Genomic DNA, 17,038 nt, shown 5'->3' with positions numbered 1-17,038 from the left:
ATAAATGTGAGGTTATCCACTTTGGTGGCAAAAACAGGAAGGAAGATTATTATCTGAATGGTGGCAGTTAAGGAAAAGGGGAAGTGCCATGTGACCTGGGTGTCATGGTGGAACAGTTGCTGAAGGTTGGCATGCAGGTACAGCAGGTGGTGAAGAAAGCTAATGGCATGCTGGCCTTCATAGCAAGAGGATTTGAGTATTGGAGTAAGGATTTCTTGCTGCAGTTATACAGGGCCTTGGCGAGGCCACACCTTGAGTATTGTGTGCAGTTTTGGTCTCCGAGTCTGAGGAAGGACATTCTTGCTATTGAGGAAGTACAGCGATGGTTCACCAGACTGATTCCTGGAACGGCAGGACTGACATATGAAGAGAGACCGAATCAACTGCGCTTGTACTCACTGGAACTTAGAAAAATGAAAGGAGATCTCATGGAAACATATAAAACCCTGATGGGACTGGACAGGCTAGATGCGAGAAGAATGTCCCAATGTTGGGGAAGTCCAGAACTAGGGATCACAGTCTGAGAATAAGGGGTAAGCCATTCAGGACTGAGATGAGGAAGAGCTTCTTCACTCAGAGAGTTGTGAACCTGTGGAATTCTCTACCACAGAAAGCTGTTGGGGCCAGTTCATTTGATATGTTCAAGGGGGAGCTGTACGTGGCCCTTGTGGATAAAGGGATCAAGGGTATGGAGAGAAAGCGGGAGTAGGGTACCGAAAGTTCATGATCAGCCATGATCATACTGAATGGCAGTGCAGACTCAAAGGACCGAATAGTCTACTTCTGCACCTATTTTCTGTGTTTCTATGTTCCATCCAGGCAAGTGGAGATTATTCCTTGTAGATGGTGGACAGGTTTCAGAGAGTTATTCACCGCAGGATTCCTGGCATCTGATTTGTTCTTATAGTCTTGGTATTTATATGGCTAGTCTGGTTCAGTTTCTGGTCAATGGTAACCCTCAGGATGTTGATCGTAGGGGATTCAGCATTGGTAATCCATTGAATGTCAAGGACAATGGTTGGAGATGGTCATTGTCTGGCAATTGAGTGGCACGAATGTTCCTTGTCACTTGTCCAGCTCTTGCTGCATTTGGATTGAGTAATAGTGGGTGCACAAAAAATAAAAAATATAGTGTAAATAAACAAAAGATGCTGAGAAATAGGAGCAGGAGTAAACCATACAGCCCCTCAAGCTGGCTCTGCCACCCGGGGCTGTAGATGGTGGGGAGGAGGTGCTCAAAATGGAAAGGGGACCAGGAATGGAGACAACCATGGATTTCCCACCTGAGGCACAAGCAGCTGATCTGTCGGGTTTCTCCCCACCATCGCACTGGGCTCCTCCTGCCAGCCTCAAAATTGAAGCCAGGTGGGAAGCAGGCTCAACTGGGGTGAGGGCGAGTGGGCCGCCTTAGCGCTTGACCGCTCCCCGTAAAATTGTGGACAGGTTGAGTGCAGGTAGAAGTGGCAGCAGGAAATCCACACGCAGTTTTACAGCTCCCACCCCCACCACCGACAAACCTGCAAGTGAAGGACTGTAGAATTCTGCCCATAGTGTGGTTTTCTGAGCCTGAGCTGCTCTCAAGCCAGTCTGAAATCACTCCATGCGCAATTAGCAACTGAACCACTTGAGCTCTCATGGGATAAATTCTGCAATTAATATCACTGCTGTAGTCAAGCATTGAGGGAAACCTCACTCAAGGATGTTAACAATTAAAAATAAAACCTGCCAAATGAACTCTTGCTAAAACATACAATTGTTTGATGATTTTTATAAGGAGGAAATACTTTAAACCAAAAAAAAAACTTGGTTTGCCAAGAGGTTTAAACTTCTGAAACAAACTGAAGTCAATACTAAATCTATGGAATAATGCAAGAGCCAGCTGGAACTGACCCCAGTTAAACACAGGTAGCAAGTTGCACATGCATCAGGAGAAAGATGAAAATGTATTCATTCACCTGGACATTTGTAACTTCTGATGAGTGGATGGGCCAAAAGATATTTCAACTTCAGTTTTTGATTATTTTCTCCTCACCTCCAATTTTGAAAACTGTTACTCATGGCACGCTATGTTTTTATTGGCGTCCCATACAAGATTTCATTCTTTCAAAGCCAAGACTAAACCTGGACATACACTGCACCCAGCCACAGATTTTTTTTTTGTCAAGTTATTGGACAACAATCAGGGCAGGAAATTCATTGAACTTTGTCTCCACCCAGAATATCTCCTGTTCTGTATACTAATAAGAAATTACAACATGTTATCTTCTATCTGCTAATGTATAAGGCTACGTGTGTATTGATGATTATAAATTAGTGTTGTAAAATTTGGCTCTGTATCACATGCATTTTCGGAATTGCAGATGCTGCTTTGGTGCCAAAATGCAGGCCCCAACAGACACAATTTTTGGTAGGTCGCACAGGCACTGGGAACACATGACAAAAGTATGCAGAGTCAGCAGATCATTACGTCCGTCAGTGGGTAACGCTGTTGTGTCACCAGCTGTGCCATATTTGCACTGAATGCTCCAGCTAAGACCCTCTCTTAACCTTGTACAACTAAGCAAATGTTCAGCAGCATGAAGGATCCCCACACCAGCACTATTTAAAGGAAACATCAACTGAGTTTAATTGTCACTTGCTTTCCACTGGCTCGAAAATCACAGTTAGGTACAGAATGCTTCCCAACAAGCTTTTCAACAGAATAAGAAGTACTGGTAAATCACTTCTTCATGGGCCTTCAGGACATTGCCCCATCTCAGAATGGGGGGCAGCTGTCTGGGCTGCCTGACTGAGAGGCAAGAGTAAAGTCACCGGTGGAAACACAAATGATGTCATCCTGACAGAGAACAGCAGGTTCATGCTGCACAAAGTCACTGTTGCTCCCAGTGGGTGGACACCTCAGCAATCCTACTAATCTGCTGGAGGGGAAATTGCTGGACTTGCGTGAGAGCCTACATGCTCCTTTCCGTACCGAGAGTACTGAGATCCATAGCCATGATGGGATAGTCTAAATCTTCATGGCATCAGGTGTTGATCCCATGACCTCCAACTGAGTTTCCATTGCAGTACTGAGGCTTTGTGTGGCTTCTGCCCGTCTCCTGTGGAAATTGAGACAATGGCCTGCAGATGACAGCTGGGTCCACGAATGCTGAAATAGTGTTGTTTACCACATTCATGCTGCAAAGAAGGGTTCCAGATTCTGCACGACGGAGCCCAATTCCTTTAGGCTCAATGACAGTGACAGGAGATTGCCTGGCAGGCCTGTCAATGTATCCAGCATCTCAGTTTGTATGTTAAAGTTAAAGTTTATTTATCAGTCACAAGTAGGCTTACGTTCACACTGCAATGAAGTTACTGTGAAAATTCCCTAGTTGTCACACCCTGACGCCTGTTCGGGTACACTGCGGGAGAATTTAGCATGGCCAATGTACCTAACCAGCATGTCTTTCAGACTGTGGGAGGAAACCGGAGCACCTGGAGGACACCCACGCAGACACGGGAAGAACATGCAGACTCCGCACAAACAGTGACCCAAGCTGGGAATCGAACCCAGGTCCCTGGTGCTGTGAGGCAGCAGTGGTGACCACTGTGCCACCGTGCCGCTCCACATTCTCCTGATTTCTGACCTACTGGGGTCCTCATCTGCCAACTTTGTAGCAGAACTATAAGACCACAAGACCATAAGACATAGGAACAGAATTAGGCCACTCGGCCCATCGAGTCTGCTCTGCCATTCAATCATGGCTGATATTTTTCTCATCCCCATCCTCCTGCCTTTTCCCCATAACCCCTGATGCCCTCATCAATCAAGAACCTATCTATCTCTATCTTAAAGACACTCAACGACCTGGCCTCCACAGCCTTCTGCAGCAAAAAGTTCCACAGATTCACCACTCTCTGGCTGAAGAAATTCCTCCTCATTTCTGTTTTAAAGGATCGTCCCTTCAGGCTGAGGTTGTGGCCTCTGGTTCTAGTTTTTCTTACCAGTGGAAACATCCTCTCCACGTCCACTCTATCCAGGCCTCGCAGTATCCTGTAAGTTTCAATAAGATCCCCCCTCATCCTTCTAAACTCCAACGAGTACAGACCCAGAGTCCCCAACCGTTCCTCATACGACAAGCTCTTCATTCCAGGGATCATTCTTGTGAACCTCCTCTGGATTCTTTCCAAGGCCAGCACATCCTTCCTTAGATATGGGGCCCAAAACTGCTCACAATACTCCAAATGGGGTCTGACCAGAACCTTATACAGCCTCAGAAATACATCCCTGCTCTTGTATTCTAGCCCTCGCGACATGAATGTTAACATTGCATTTGCCTTCCTAATTGCCGACTGAACCTGCACGTTAACCTTCAGAGAACCTTGAACAAGGACTCCCAAGTCCCTTTGTGTTTCTGATTTCCTAAGCACTTTCCCATTTAGAAAATAGTCTACACCTCCATTCCCCCTTCCAAAATGCATAACCTCACATTTTTCCACATTGTATTCCATCTGCCACTTCTTTGCCCACTCTCCTAACCTGTCCAAGTCCCTCTGAAGCCCCCCTGCTTCCTTAAAACCACCTCTACATATCATTGTATCATCTGCAAACTTATCTATAACCTTTCCCTCTGGGGAGCTGGCCCATGTGCTACACTTTCTGTCTGGCCTGGCTGCAGCCCACTTGTGCTCTATGACTCACACTCGCTGATTGAGGCATCATGCTAGCCTCTAAAGTTTAGGCATTGCCTGTATCTGTACTGGAGGCTCTGAGTGCAAGATGAAATGTTACTTAATTAGTGGTGTGTTACTGCTTTTTCCTCAGGCTGCTGTAACTGACAGATAGCTATTCTTGGATATCAGAAAGCCAAAAATCGTACGGGAAAGTTGTGGTGAGGGAAGATGGGGGGAGTGGGGTGGAAAGCAAGGGGTCATAAGATCTGCAGCTAGCACATCATGCTGGGAGAGGTGTGGTGGGAGTTGAGAAGGGACATAAAGCAAGGAGTTTGCACATTCTCCTCGTGTCTGCGTGGGTTTCCTCCGGGTGCTCCGGTTTCCTCCCACAGTCCAAAGATGTGCGGGTTAGGTTGATTGGCCATGCTAAAAAATTGCCCTTAGTGTCCTGGGATGCATGGATTAGTGGGTAAATATCTAGGGATATCGGAGTAGGGCCTGGGTGGGATTGTGGTCGGTGCAGACTCGATGGGCCGAATGGCCTCTTTCTGTGCTGTAGGGTTTCTAAGATTTCTAAGAAGATGCTCGCGATGACACAGAATGCAATGAGCTCTGTCGTAGCCAGATTCACAATGCTGTTGCACCATCTCATCTATACAGCTCAGTGGATTGAGGCAGGCCTGGTCTTCTCCCTTCTGTTCTTCTCCCTTCTGTATCAAGCCACCTTGCCCTGAAAAATGTCAGTGATTTTGTTGCACTGTGTTTGGATGATGTGCCTGCCATGAACGAGTGGCTGGAGGTGCATGGAGGTAGTGACAGATAGGTAGGTATAAGGTTGGTATCACTGAAGGTATGTGAGGGTGAGGTAGAATATGTGAACATTAGGCCTGAATCCAGGCTATTAGTGACTTCTGTTCTGTGAGCGATGGGGGTGTGGTGCATTGTGCAGTGTGAGGGGTTGGTGGTGTGGTGGGTAAGAGATGGCATTTGCAGATCCATTCACTAAACTTGACTACCCAAATTAACTCTACTTCTCAGGTCATCGGTGACAAATTCATTGATCTCCCTTTGCCACCTGCTCCCATTCCCTAATGCAGAGCACAAGACTCAATGACTTCTTGTGCCCACTCCCAGATGGAAACATGCCTCTCTCCTCCAGTTAACCTGCATGATTAAAGCCTCCAATGCTTCATCCATAAACCTGGGCAGATTCTTTCCACCCTGGTGCTCCATTTTTGTTGTATCTAATTGGAGTACTTGCATCAGCAGGAGCTTCCTCCCAGTCATTGCACCTCCCCTTTAAGAGCAGCAGACTGCCTTCCAGAGCTGGTGGTTAGCTGAAACATGCTGGCCTTGCACACACACTGTTAGGCCCTCTATTATGCATGAAGTCAGCCAGCAACCCGGTCACATTCAGCTGCCCATTGCCATCATTCTAATCAGAAGGCAGCACAAAGTTTGTGTGCCGTCTCCCTCAAGGCGACCAGGAATGGGTGAATCATGAACTATTAAGCATTTGGATACAGACCAAATTTTAGCCCTATGTCTCCTCAATGCCCCGGTGGTTTAAGCTTCCAAACCCTCTAGTATACAATCAATGTGGTTGATTATGTTTTGTTAAATAATGTGGAAAGACACCCCAGACCCTCCTGAAGGTCTCAACATCAATATGGTAGCAAAAAAAATGGGCGGCACGATGGCACAATGGTTAGCACTGCTGCTTCACAGTGCCAGGGATCTGGGTTCAATTCCTGGCTTGGGTCATTGTCAGTGCGGAATCTGCATATTCTCCCCGTGTCTGTGTGGGTTTCCTCCGGGTGCTCCGGTTTCCTCCCACTGTCCGAAAGACAATGCTGGTTAGGTGCATTGGCCATGCTAAATTCTCCCTCAGTGTACCTGAACAGGTGCCAGAGTGTGGGACGAGGGGATTTTCACAAAAACTTCATTTCAGTGTTAATGTAAGCCTACTCATGACACTAATAAATAAACTTAAACTTGAGTGTCTTCCACACCACCGCATCCTCCTCCTCCTACACTATCATGTCTTGTTTACCAGTACCAAGGGTTGCAGTTTTGCCATGTCCGGCTGCCGTTGTAAACACTGAAGCCTTTTGTCTCCAGTCAAGTTGAGTCCCCAACACTCTCTTCTCCTCAGATGACTCAGTCATAAAGTTTCCATCACATACACTAGTTTGCAGGAGAAGAAAACAATTACTAAGAGTCCTACTTTTACTTCCAACCACAAATTGTATTCGAGATGACTTCTTAGAGTGGTATTTTCACTGAACCATTGTTATTATGAACATGGGCCAATCCTCTGCTAAATATTAACTGATCTGAACCAGGTGTGGGGCCATTTCAATGTTAGGCTATAACCTGTATGATGCAATCCTTCAGTCAATTGTTCAGTTATTTATTCTGATTGTGCACAGAATGCAGTTATAAAGTTTAAAGTTTATTTATTAGTCACAAGTAGGCTTACATTAACACTATAATGAAGTTCCTGTGAAAATACCCTTGTCACCACACTCCAGCGCTTGTTCGGGTACATTGAGGGAGAATTTAGCGTGGCCAATGGACCTAACCAGCACACTGTTGGACTGTGGGAGGAAACCGGAGCACCCGGAGGAAACCTACGCAAGATACAGGGAGAATGTGTAAACTCCAAACAGACAGTGACCCAAGCCGGGAATCGAACCCAGGTCCCTGGCGCTGTCAGGCAGCAGTGCTAACCACTGTGCCACCGTGCCGCACTTGCACTGGGTGTTTTTAATTAATTCTTGGGATATGGGAGTCGCTGGCTGGACAAGCATTTATTGCGCATCGCTAATTGTCCTTGAGAAGGTATTGGTGAGCTGCCCTCTTGAACCGCTGCTGTTCATGTGGTATAGGTACACTCACAGTGCTGTTAGGGAGAATGTTTCAGGATTTTGACCCAGTGACAATAAAGGATCAGCAATATATTTCAAGTCAGGATGGTGAGTGGCTTGGAGGAGACCATCCAGCTGGTGGTGTTCCAATGTGTCTTTCTGATGGTTGTGGGTTTGGAAGGTGTTGTCTAAGGAAGCTTAATTCCTGCAGTGCATCTTGTAAATGGTACACACTGCTGCCACTGTGCATTGGTGGTGGAGAGAGTAAATGTTTGGGAAGGATGCCAATCAAGCGGGCTGCTTTGTCCTGGATGGTGTCACACTTTTTTGAGTGTTGTTGAAGCTGCACTCATCCAGGCAAGTGGAGAATACTCCAGCACATGCCTGACTTGTGCCTTGTGAATGGTGGACAGACTTTGGGGAGACAGGAGGTGAATTACTCACCACAGGATTCCTCGCCTCTGACCTGCATATCCTGCAATTTTATGTCTTATGAGTAGATCTGGCCTTCTTCATTGTTCCACATTTGGGCCAATCACACATACTGTACCCAATTTTGCTATTTTTGAAACACCCATGATATCTAATATCAACTCATGGGTTACTCGACAACCAATCTCCTGGTTCTAAGGGCTATGGGCAGACTCCAAGCTGCTTTTGTTTCCTGTCTGCTAACTGGTAAATCAAAAATAACTGCCCGCTCAGTTGCCAGGCCCCAAAATATTTGAGATTACATAACAGCTCAACTGTTGCAGAGTTTTTCAATTCTGGTGAATTGTGTCCTCAGAAATTGATCTTTTACAAAGCATTGCCTACTGTAAGCAACTGAAGATGTCAACATCAATGGGGGCGAAGTAGAAATGGTCGAGAGCTTCCAGATGTCCAGATCACCGACAACCTGTCCTGGTCCCTCCATGCGGACGCTATAGTTAAGAAAGTCCACCAACCCCTCTACTTTCTCAGGAGACTAAGGAAATTTGGCATGTCTGCTACAACTCTCACCAACTTATACAGATACATCATCAAAAGCATTATTTCTGGTTGTATCACAGCTGGGTATGGCTCCTGCTCTGTCCAAGACCGCAATAAATTACAAAGGGTCATGAACGAAGCCCAGTCCATCACTCAAACCAGCCTCGCATCCACTGACACTGTCTACACTTCCCGCTGGCTTGGAAAAGCAGCCAATATAATTAAGGACCCCACACACCCTGGACAAACTCTCTCTTCCATCTTCTTCCATCAGGAAAAAGATACAAAAGTCTGAGGACACTTACCAACCTACACAAAAACAGCTTCTTCCTGTTGCCATCAGATTTTTGAATGGACCTACTTCGCATTAAATTGATCTTTCTCTACACCCTAGCTATGACTGCAACACTACATTCTGCACTCCCTCCTTTCCTTCCCTATGTACCGTATGTTTTGTCTGTATAGCACGCAAGAAACAATACTTTTCACAGTATATTAATACATGTGACAATAATAAATCAAATCAAAAAGATGGTTTGGCCTAAGAGACTACTTTGAGGAACTCCTGCGGTGATGTCCTGGGACTAAGATGATTGACCGTCAACCACCACAACCATCTTCCTTTGTGCTAGGTATGATTCCAACCAGCTGAGGGGTTTCCCCCCTCATTCCTATTGATTCCAATTTTGCAAGGGCTCTTTGATACCACACTCAGTGAAACACTGCCTTGATGTCATGGGCAGTCACTCTCACCTCAACTTCTGAGTCAGCTCTTTTGTCCATGCTTGAACCAAAGCTGTAATGGGGTCAGGAGCTGATGGCCCTGGCAGAACCCAAACTGAGCATCAGTGAGCAGGTTATTGCTGTGTACATGCAGTTTAACAGCACTGTCGACAACATTTTCCATCACTTGGCTAATAATCAAGAGTAGACTGATGGAGCAGGTATTGGCCAGGTTGGATTTGTCCTGCTTTTGGTAGACTGAACATAGCTGGGCAATTTTCCACATTGCCAAGTAGATGCCTGTGTTGTAGCTCTAACTGGAAATATGGGCACAGCTAGTTTTAGAGCACAAGTCTTAAGTACTACTACTGTAATGCTGTCAGGGCCCATAGCCTTTGCTATATACAATACCTTCAGCTGTTTCTTAATGTCATGTGAAGTGAATCAAATGGTCTGGCAAGTGTGATGCTGGGGACCTCTGGAAGAGGCTAAGATGGATCATCCACTTAGCACTTCTGACTGAAAACATTTGCAAATGCTTTAGCCTTGTCTTTTGCACGATTGTTCTGGGCTCATCCATCATTGAGGATAGGGAATTGTGGAGACCGTCCTCCAGTGCCCCCAGCCCAAGGTTGATCCCTTTGCTGGTCATAAAGTTGCCAATGTGTCCCTTTGTTTTAATATCATTCTGGTTTCCTGTGGCAATAAACAAAGGATAGCGAAGGATAAAGTTTGCCTTCTTAGACTCTATTGCTCTGCCACTAGCCAGAGATAAATGTAGTTTAATATCTTGGATGGCCTGCAGAAACAAAATATTTATTGAAGAAATGCTGGGGCCGGGAACAGCCAGATCCACAGACAGGCACTGAGACTACCTCTGCTGGAGTTGAAGATTGCTGAAAGCTTCCACAGGAAAGCTCTGATTTTTTTTCCCAGTGCAGTGGCCTAGATTTGGGGAAGGTCCCATGAGGTTCAAAGATAGCAAATGTAACTACTTCATCCAAAAAGTGAGGGAGACAGAAAACAGGAAACTACAGACCAGTTAGTTTAACATTTGAAACGGGGGAAATGTTAGAAGCCATTAGTAAAGATTTTATAGCAGGGCACTTGGAAAAATTCAAGGCAATCAGGCAGAGGCAACATGGTTTTGTGAAAGGGAAATAATGGTTAACTAATTTATTAGCGCTCTCTGAAGGAGTTACATGTGCTGTGGATAAAGGGGAACTGGTGGATGTACTGTGCTTAGATTTCCAGAACGCATTTGATAACATGTCACATCAAAGATTATTGGGGAAAATTAAAGCTCATGGTGTAGGTGTAACATATTGGTATGGGTTGAAGATTGACGAGCTAACAGGAAATAGAAAGTTGGCAGAAATGAGTCTTTTACTGGTTGACAGGATGTGACAAGTGGTGTGCCATAGGGGATCAGTTCAGGGGCCTCAACTTTTTATAATGTATATGAATGACTTGGATAAAGGGACTGAAGGTATGGTTGCTAAATTTGCTGGCAACACTAAGTTAGGTACGAAAGTAAATTGTAAATAGGACATAAGGATACAAAGGGAAGTAGGTTAAGTGAGTGGGCAAAAAGAGTATAATGTGACCAAATATGAAACTGGCTATTTTGGCAGGAAGAAACTAGGTACAGCAAGTAATTAGGAAAGCTAATAGAATGCTATTGTTTATTGAGAATGGAATTTATGACAAAAATAACGTTTTTCTTCAGTTGTTCATGGCACCGGTGGGATCACATCCGGAGTACAAGATTGGTCTCCTTATTTAAGGAAAGAAGTAAATGCACTAAAAGCAGTTGAGAGAAGGTTTTCAAGACTAATACCAGGAATGAGTGGGCTGTGTTATGAGGAAAGGTTGGAGAGGTTAGGTTTGTATCCATTGGTGGTTAGAAGAGTATGAGACGATTTGATCAAACCTTTAAGATCCTGAGCAGCATTGACAGGATGGATGTCGGGAGGATGTTTTCTCTTGTGGGAGAATCTGGAACAAGGAGCTGGATTTTCCACCCCTTGCCCCCCATGGCTTGTTTTGTGGTGGCAGAGGTGGCTCCCCATTGGCCAACAGAAGGATCTTCCAGTCCCGCTGCCGTCAACAGGTTTCCCCATTGTTTGCACCATCCGCCGCTGGGGAACCTGCGGCAAGGGGTCGCCATAGGTAGGAGTGGAAGATCCCACCAGCAGCAACAGTCAGAAAACCTCGGTCTAGGGGTCACTGTTTAAAAATAAGGGGTTGCTTATTTAAAACAGAGATGAGGAAAAAGATTTCTCTCAGAAGGTCGTGAGTTTCTGGAACTCTCTTCCTCAAAAGGCAGTGGAAGCAAAATCTTTGAATATTTTTAAGGTATAGCTTGATAGATTCTTGATTAACAAGAGGGTGAAAGGTTATCAGGGAGTATGGGGGGGCGTTGGCAGCAGGAATGTGGGATTGAAGTTACAATCAGATCAGCCATGATCTTACTGAATGGCAGAGTTGGCTCGGGGGGCTGAGTGGCCTACTCCTGCTTCTAATTTGTATGTTTGTATGACCTATGGGGAGTGAGTATGGCAAAGTTGCAGGTAAAGGTAATGTGCTGAGATAAGAGTTGACAGTGTGGGAAGGGGACATAAGTCCATAAGTGAGGCCCACAAGAAAGGACTGTTGCCACACCAATCAATATGAACACATTAAAAACAAGTGTTCATTCTCCAGTGATGATGAAAGATGCAAAGAAGCTGAGTCCCACAGGGTGTTGCTACAAGCCTAGGAAGAACAGGCTGGGACTACGCAGACTGCTGGAGGCCAGCAGAAAGAGAATTTAAATTGTGCAATTTATAATGTCAAAAGTTAAACAAGGGAAATTCAAAAATGGAAATAAACAACTTAACTAACTTTGAGCAGACGACAGTGGTCAGGGAAACATGAAAATATTAAATGTCGGCAGACAGGACACAATTGATTCACACAAAAGCGTCACCATGTGTGGGAGGCCTGCATCTACAAGGGTTTAAGTAAATACCTTCCTTTTGAAAAAAACATTTTGTAGTTGTTCTGCAGGCCAACCCACAGCTTCTTAGGTCCTGTGAGTGATACAAAGTGAAACCTATTTCTCCCTGCCCTGTGTCAGAGCTAGAGAAGTGGACAATCATACACAATACAGCAAGGCAGAGATTGTGGCCCAAACGCTGAGACAGGTCAGACTTCAGTCAGTGGATAAGGCAATTGGGCTCAGAAGTGAGGTGTTGTGAAATAGAGAATAAATGAAGTGCTGAAGGCACAGAATTGTACAATCTGTCATGTTTTTCTTACAGTCCCTCAGAATGATGCTTGCCTTGAAGCCTGGATCTTGTGTGGAGTTTTGCAACTTGGTGAAGTTATTGAGCTGCAGCTACCACATGGTTCTGGCTGGCCAGGAAGCTCTCCTCTTCTTACCGCCTGCCATGGGCTTACCAGAAGGATTTACAGGCTGACAATCAGCTTACTTGGGCAAGCCCAAATCCACCTTTTGTGGTCAACTGTATTATCAAGAGATTGAAAGGGTTGTAGTGCAACTGCTAACTTTCTATGTAGTCAACAGGTTTATTGTAAGTAGTAAGTACTTGTCTCAAGGAAACATTGCTTTGTATCCTTTATACTCAATATTTCTCAAAGAACAGTCAATTCATATAAATTCAAGTGCCTCTCTCAATAGATCTGATACAGCTTTGAAGTTAGAAATATTAACAATATTTTAGATATTAGAGCAGTTTTTGCCATCATTCAGAATACATATAGCACATTTCACAATTTCAGGACAACCCAAAACAGTATAAAGTCAATGAAGTATTTTTAAGTGTGGTCACTGCTGTAATGTAGGAAACACATCAACAATATGTGCACAGCAAGCTCCCACAATCATCAATGTAATAAATGCAAATAATGTTTTAGAAATCAATATTGTCCACGATACCGGCGAGGACATCCCCTCCCCCTTCTCCAATTAGGACTGCACGACGTTTCACATCCCCACAGTGAGAACTGACAGGACCTTAGTTTAAAATCCATTTCCTCAGTACTGTACTAGAGCGTGCACTTAAATTAACAACCCGATTTACGCTACTGAGATGAGTAGGTTGAGCTGTGAAATTTCTTGACTCAAAATATCCCTTTACGCATTGTTTTCAGTCTTGGGAGGCAGGTATGGGACCTGATATCAGAGGTGGCCACAGGAGTAGCTGAAAGCTGAGGCAGGTTTCAAGGTTTCAAGGCCCACCTTGGTTCCAGTTGTTAGGTTATATTATAGGCCCTCTAGCCCTCACCCCCTATCACCTTCCACCCATTTACCCACTTCCCATGCCACCATACTTCCATGCCAAATTCATGCCCCCACCCACCCCCATGGCCCCTCATAGTCCCAAAGCTTGGCTGAGAACCCAGACTCTCATAAAACTCTCATAAAAGAAGTATGTGAGGAGTTTGTTTACACAAGTACAGAGAACGTGATTGACAACTTTAAGTTATTTTTCTGTGATATATTTTGTCAACATCTCAAACTTTATTTGCATAAGATTAAGGGGTATCAAGTGTTTCTGTCATTGATACTTTAATGATCTGATTGCTTGACACTTTTATTGGCTTGTAATAATAACCAGTTTTTTGTTCAAACAATTCTTAATGGGTATGTTTTTTAGCAGTTTCATACATGTCATTGTTACTATAGGGTTTATTAATTCTGTACATAGTGTATATAGGATAAATAGGCATGGGAGGGCCATGAGATTTTTAATATTCATTAATGGGATATGGACGTCGCTGGCTAGGCCAGCATTTATTGCACATCCCTAGTTGACCTTCGAAAATTGGTGATGAACTGCCTTCTTGATCTATTGCAGTCCTGGAAGTGTAGGTACACCCGCACTGCTGTTAGGGAGGGAATTCCAGAATTTTGACCCAGCCACAGTGAAGGAACGGCGATACACGAATTGGCATAGAGGGTATGAGGAGCCATTGGAGGTTGGTTGGGTCATAAGTTGGCAAGGAGGAGGCATGAGTAAGACCTTTTGAAGTTACCTTTCAAAGATATTCCAAAATCAATCACTGGTTCACAACTCCTCTGAGGTCCGTGAACAATGAGTCATGGACAAGTTGGACTAACACCATGAAAATTATGGAGGATTGAAAATGCGATGGAGACAGGTAGGCTGTGGGCTCTCTATCCACATGCTAGTGAAAACTGGGAAGCATAGGTAACGAAGGTGGGAATCCTGGAATTGACTTCCACCCACCTTCGTTCTCCCGGAGTCCTTCCTTTTCTTCTGTGATAATCTGGGCCTACTTCTCTGGAGTGGGATTTGAACCCACAAACTTCAGACTCATTAACATTTCACAAGAAGTAAAAAGTCTATAAATAATACAACTCCCTACCACGCTTTATCAATAATTCTTACACAACTAGATAATTAGATATTGCTCTTGAGGCTAAAGGGATCAAGGGATATGGGGGGGAAGGGGGAATCAGGATATTGAATATGATAATCAGCCATGATCAAAATGAATGGCAGAGCAGGCTCAAAGGGCCAAATGGCCTACTCCTGCTTTTGGTTTCTATGTAACTCAGTGAGATATTTCATGACTATAAAAGCGGCAATAATATAGTTTCCTGGCAATCACACCTAAAAGAGAGCAGCCAACGTGGCAATCTAGCAACAGCTTGAACCCTAGCATCTATATGGTCAGAAGCAAGTTTCCTGTTCATATTCCTGTTGTTAAAGTATTTGTTGTGAACTCACAGCACATGGTGCAGGAAATGAACATGGGTAAAATGATGAAAGAAGTTATCGAATAAAAAATGAGTTTTTAAACTCTCATTAACACGCAGTCTATTGTCTCTGGCTGCAAAGGTAGAAGTTATCATTGAGCTAATGAGGGCCTGACCGGAATCACCCATGGATTAAGTAATAAATTAAAAGTCAGAAATGTGTTTGTTAGCAATTTAACAGCTCTGAAGTGCGTGATTGAATGCTGTGCAGTTTTTATTACAAGTCCATGGTGAAATGGCATTTGTTTCGGGTCATCATGACCCATATTGAATGCAGACAGAGATTTGCAGTTTAGATGAGGCTTTCAAGTCTCTCTTGCTTTTTGCTTAAGGTGAAGGCCAACCACAGCAGTAGGAACCAGAATTACGATTATTGTTTAAAGCTGTTTGGTCATTGTACCTTTTCATTTCAGAATAACTTGTTTAAAATACCAACTACAGCGGTTGATTTCTTGGGAATGTTTAGTCTGAAGCAAGAATCGACATCAGCTGCTGCACTGCCTTTATCTTTCAGATGCTTATTAATCTGCTGCAGATTTCTATCATTTCTGTTTTGTTTTGTCTTTTAATTACTGTAAATAACTTACACAAAATAGTTTAGCAAAGTAAATGGCAGAAGCTAGATTTGCATCGCAAACTAAATGTAAATTCGCTGTTCAGGATTCCATTATGTTGCAGTATAAGTCTCGCTGCACAAAAAGTAATTTACCATCCACTCGAATTTGCCAATATAAAAATCTAAATTGGGTTATACACTACCATAACCGAATTCTGATGTACCTTTACCAATAATCCATGTTGAGCAACCTTAAAGAAACATGACACGCTGTTTGGGAAATTAAAGTTCAAATAATGTGATAACCTACATTCATCCATAAGCTATTCAAATGCAAAGTTCAACTTAAGATTTTATTTCCACATGAATGCAATATTACTAGTGTTAAAGAGAATTTTATTTACACATCTGCAGCCCAATGACTGAATTCTTGTCCATTGCTTACCTTTCACTCACTTCAACTGTTTTTTCAGCACCATTTGGTAAGAAAACTAATAAGTCCATTGTTCCAGGCAATACATTTTCTTTCACATCTCCAGGATTTTGATCTGCGTGTTTAACTTTACAATTCTGGGTAGAAGTCAGGATCCGACGTGGCGCTGGCTGAGGTGGTGGAAGTGGAGCTCGACCCTTCATTCTACTGAAAAAGCAAATACATTTTTACAATTCCAAAGAATAACACATACAATTAAATTCCAGAAGGACAATACTGTGTGTACTTTCATATTACAATGAACCAGAAGCAAGCACAACAAACAGTTTCCCAACCACCTGACCACGCGTTGCAGTCTATGGCAGTTTGCCAATCATACCGGCTAGTGATAGCCAGGCTGAGTTTTGCCCATTTTCTGTCACAGTAGGATCATAGAATCCCTGTAGTGCAGGAAGAGGTCATTCGGCCCGTTAAGTCTGCACCGATCTTCTGAAAGAGCATCCCATCCAGACTCTCCCCTTCACGCTATCCCCATAACCCTATGCATTACCATGGCTAATCCACCTAAGCTTCGCATCTTTGGACTGTGAGAGGAAACCAGAGCACCCTGAGGAAACTCACACAGACACGGAGAGAACTAGAAACCCATGTTACAAATTTTCTTTCTGATCATTGTGTGGATACACTCATGGACAAATATACAATTATGACCAACCCACCCTTACCTCGCCAATATTGACCAACACTGAGTTTTACATAAATGTGGCCGAAGGGTGAGCCAGGAAGCATAATTCAAATTACAATTCAAATGTCATCATTCTCAAGAAAAACAATCTTAATCTACTTAAATATACAGATGCTCGAAATGGAATTTTTTTTACTTGTTGCAAGTTCCCCACCAAGCCACATATCATCCTGACTTGGAACTCTATCGCTGTCCCATTGCTGTTACTGGGTCAAAATCCTCCCTATAGCACTTTGGGTGCACACCACAAAGACAGCAGCGGTTTAAAAAGGCAGCTCACCGTCACCTTCTTAAG

General features: G+C 43.9%; 1 protein-coding gene across 7 annotated transcripts in view; it reads right to left on the bottom strand.

The window, feature by feature from the left end:
- Nucleotides 1-17,038, bottom strand: part of cobl (cordon-bleu WH2 repeat protein) — a 345,820-nt gene that overhangs the window by 226,531 nt on the left and 102,251 nt on the right. For 4 of the 7 annotated variants that reach the window (XM_078236727.1, XM_078236746.1, XM_078236768.1 and 1 more), the window contains exon 2: nt 16,011-16,205. In XM_078236727.1, coding sequence (XP_078092853.1) covers nt 16,011-16,205 — 195 coding nt within the window. The remainder of the gene's footprint in view (nt 1-16,010; nt 16,206-17,038) is intronic. The other 3 variants (XM_078236757.1, XM_078236736.1, XM_078236778.1) reach the window with 1 other exon arrangement.

Source organism: Mustelus asterias, chromosome 2 (genome assembly GCF_964213995.1).
Source record: "Mustelus asterias chromosome 2, sMusAst1.hap1.1, whole genome shotgun sequence".
Classification (NCBI taxonomy): Eukaryota; Metazoa; Chordata; class Chondrichthyes; order Carcharhiniformes; family Triakidae; genus Mustelus; species Mustelus asterias.
The sequence above is the reverse complement of the archived record's forward strand: the minus strand, read 5'-3'. Positions and strand labels throughout refer to the sequence as shown.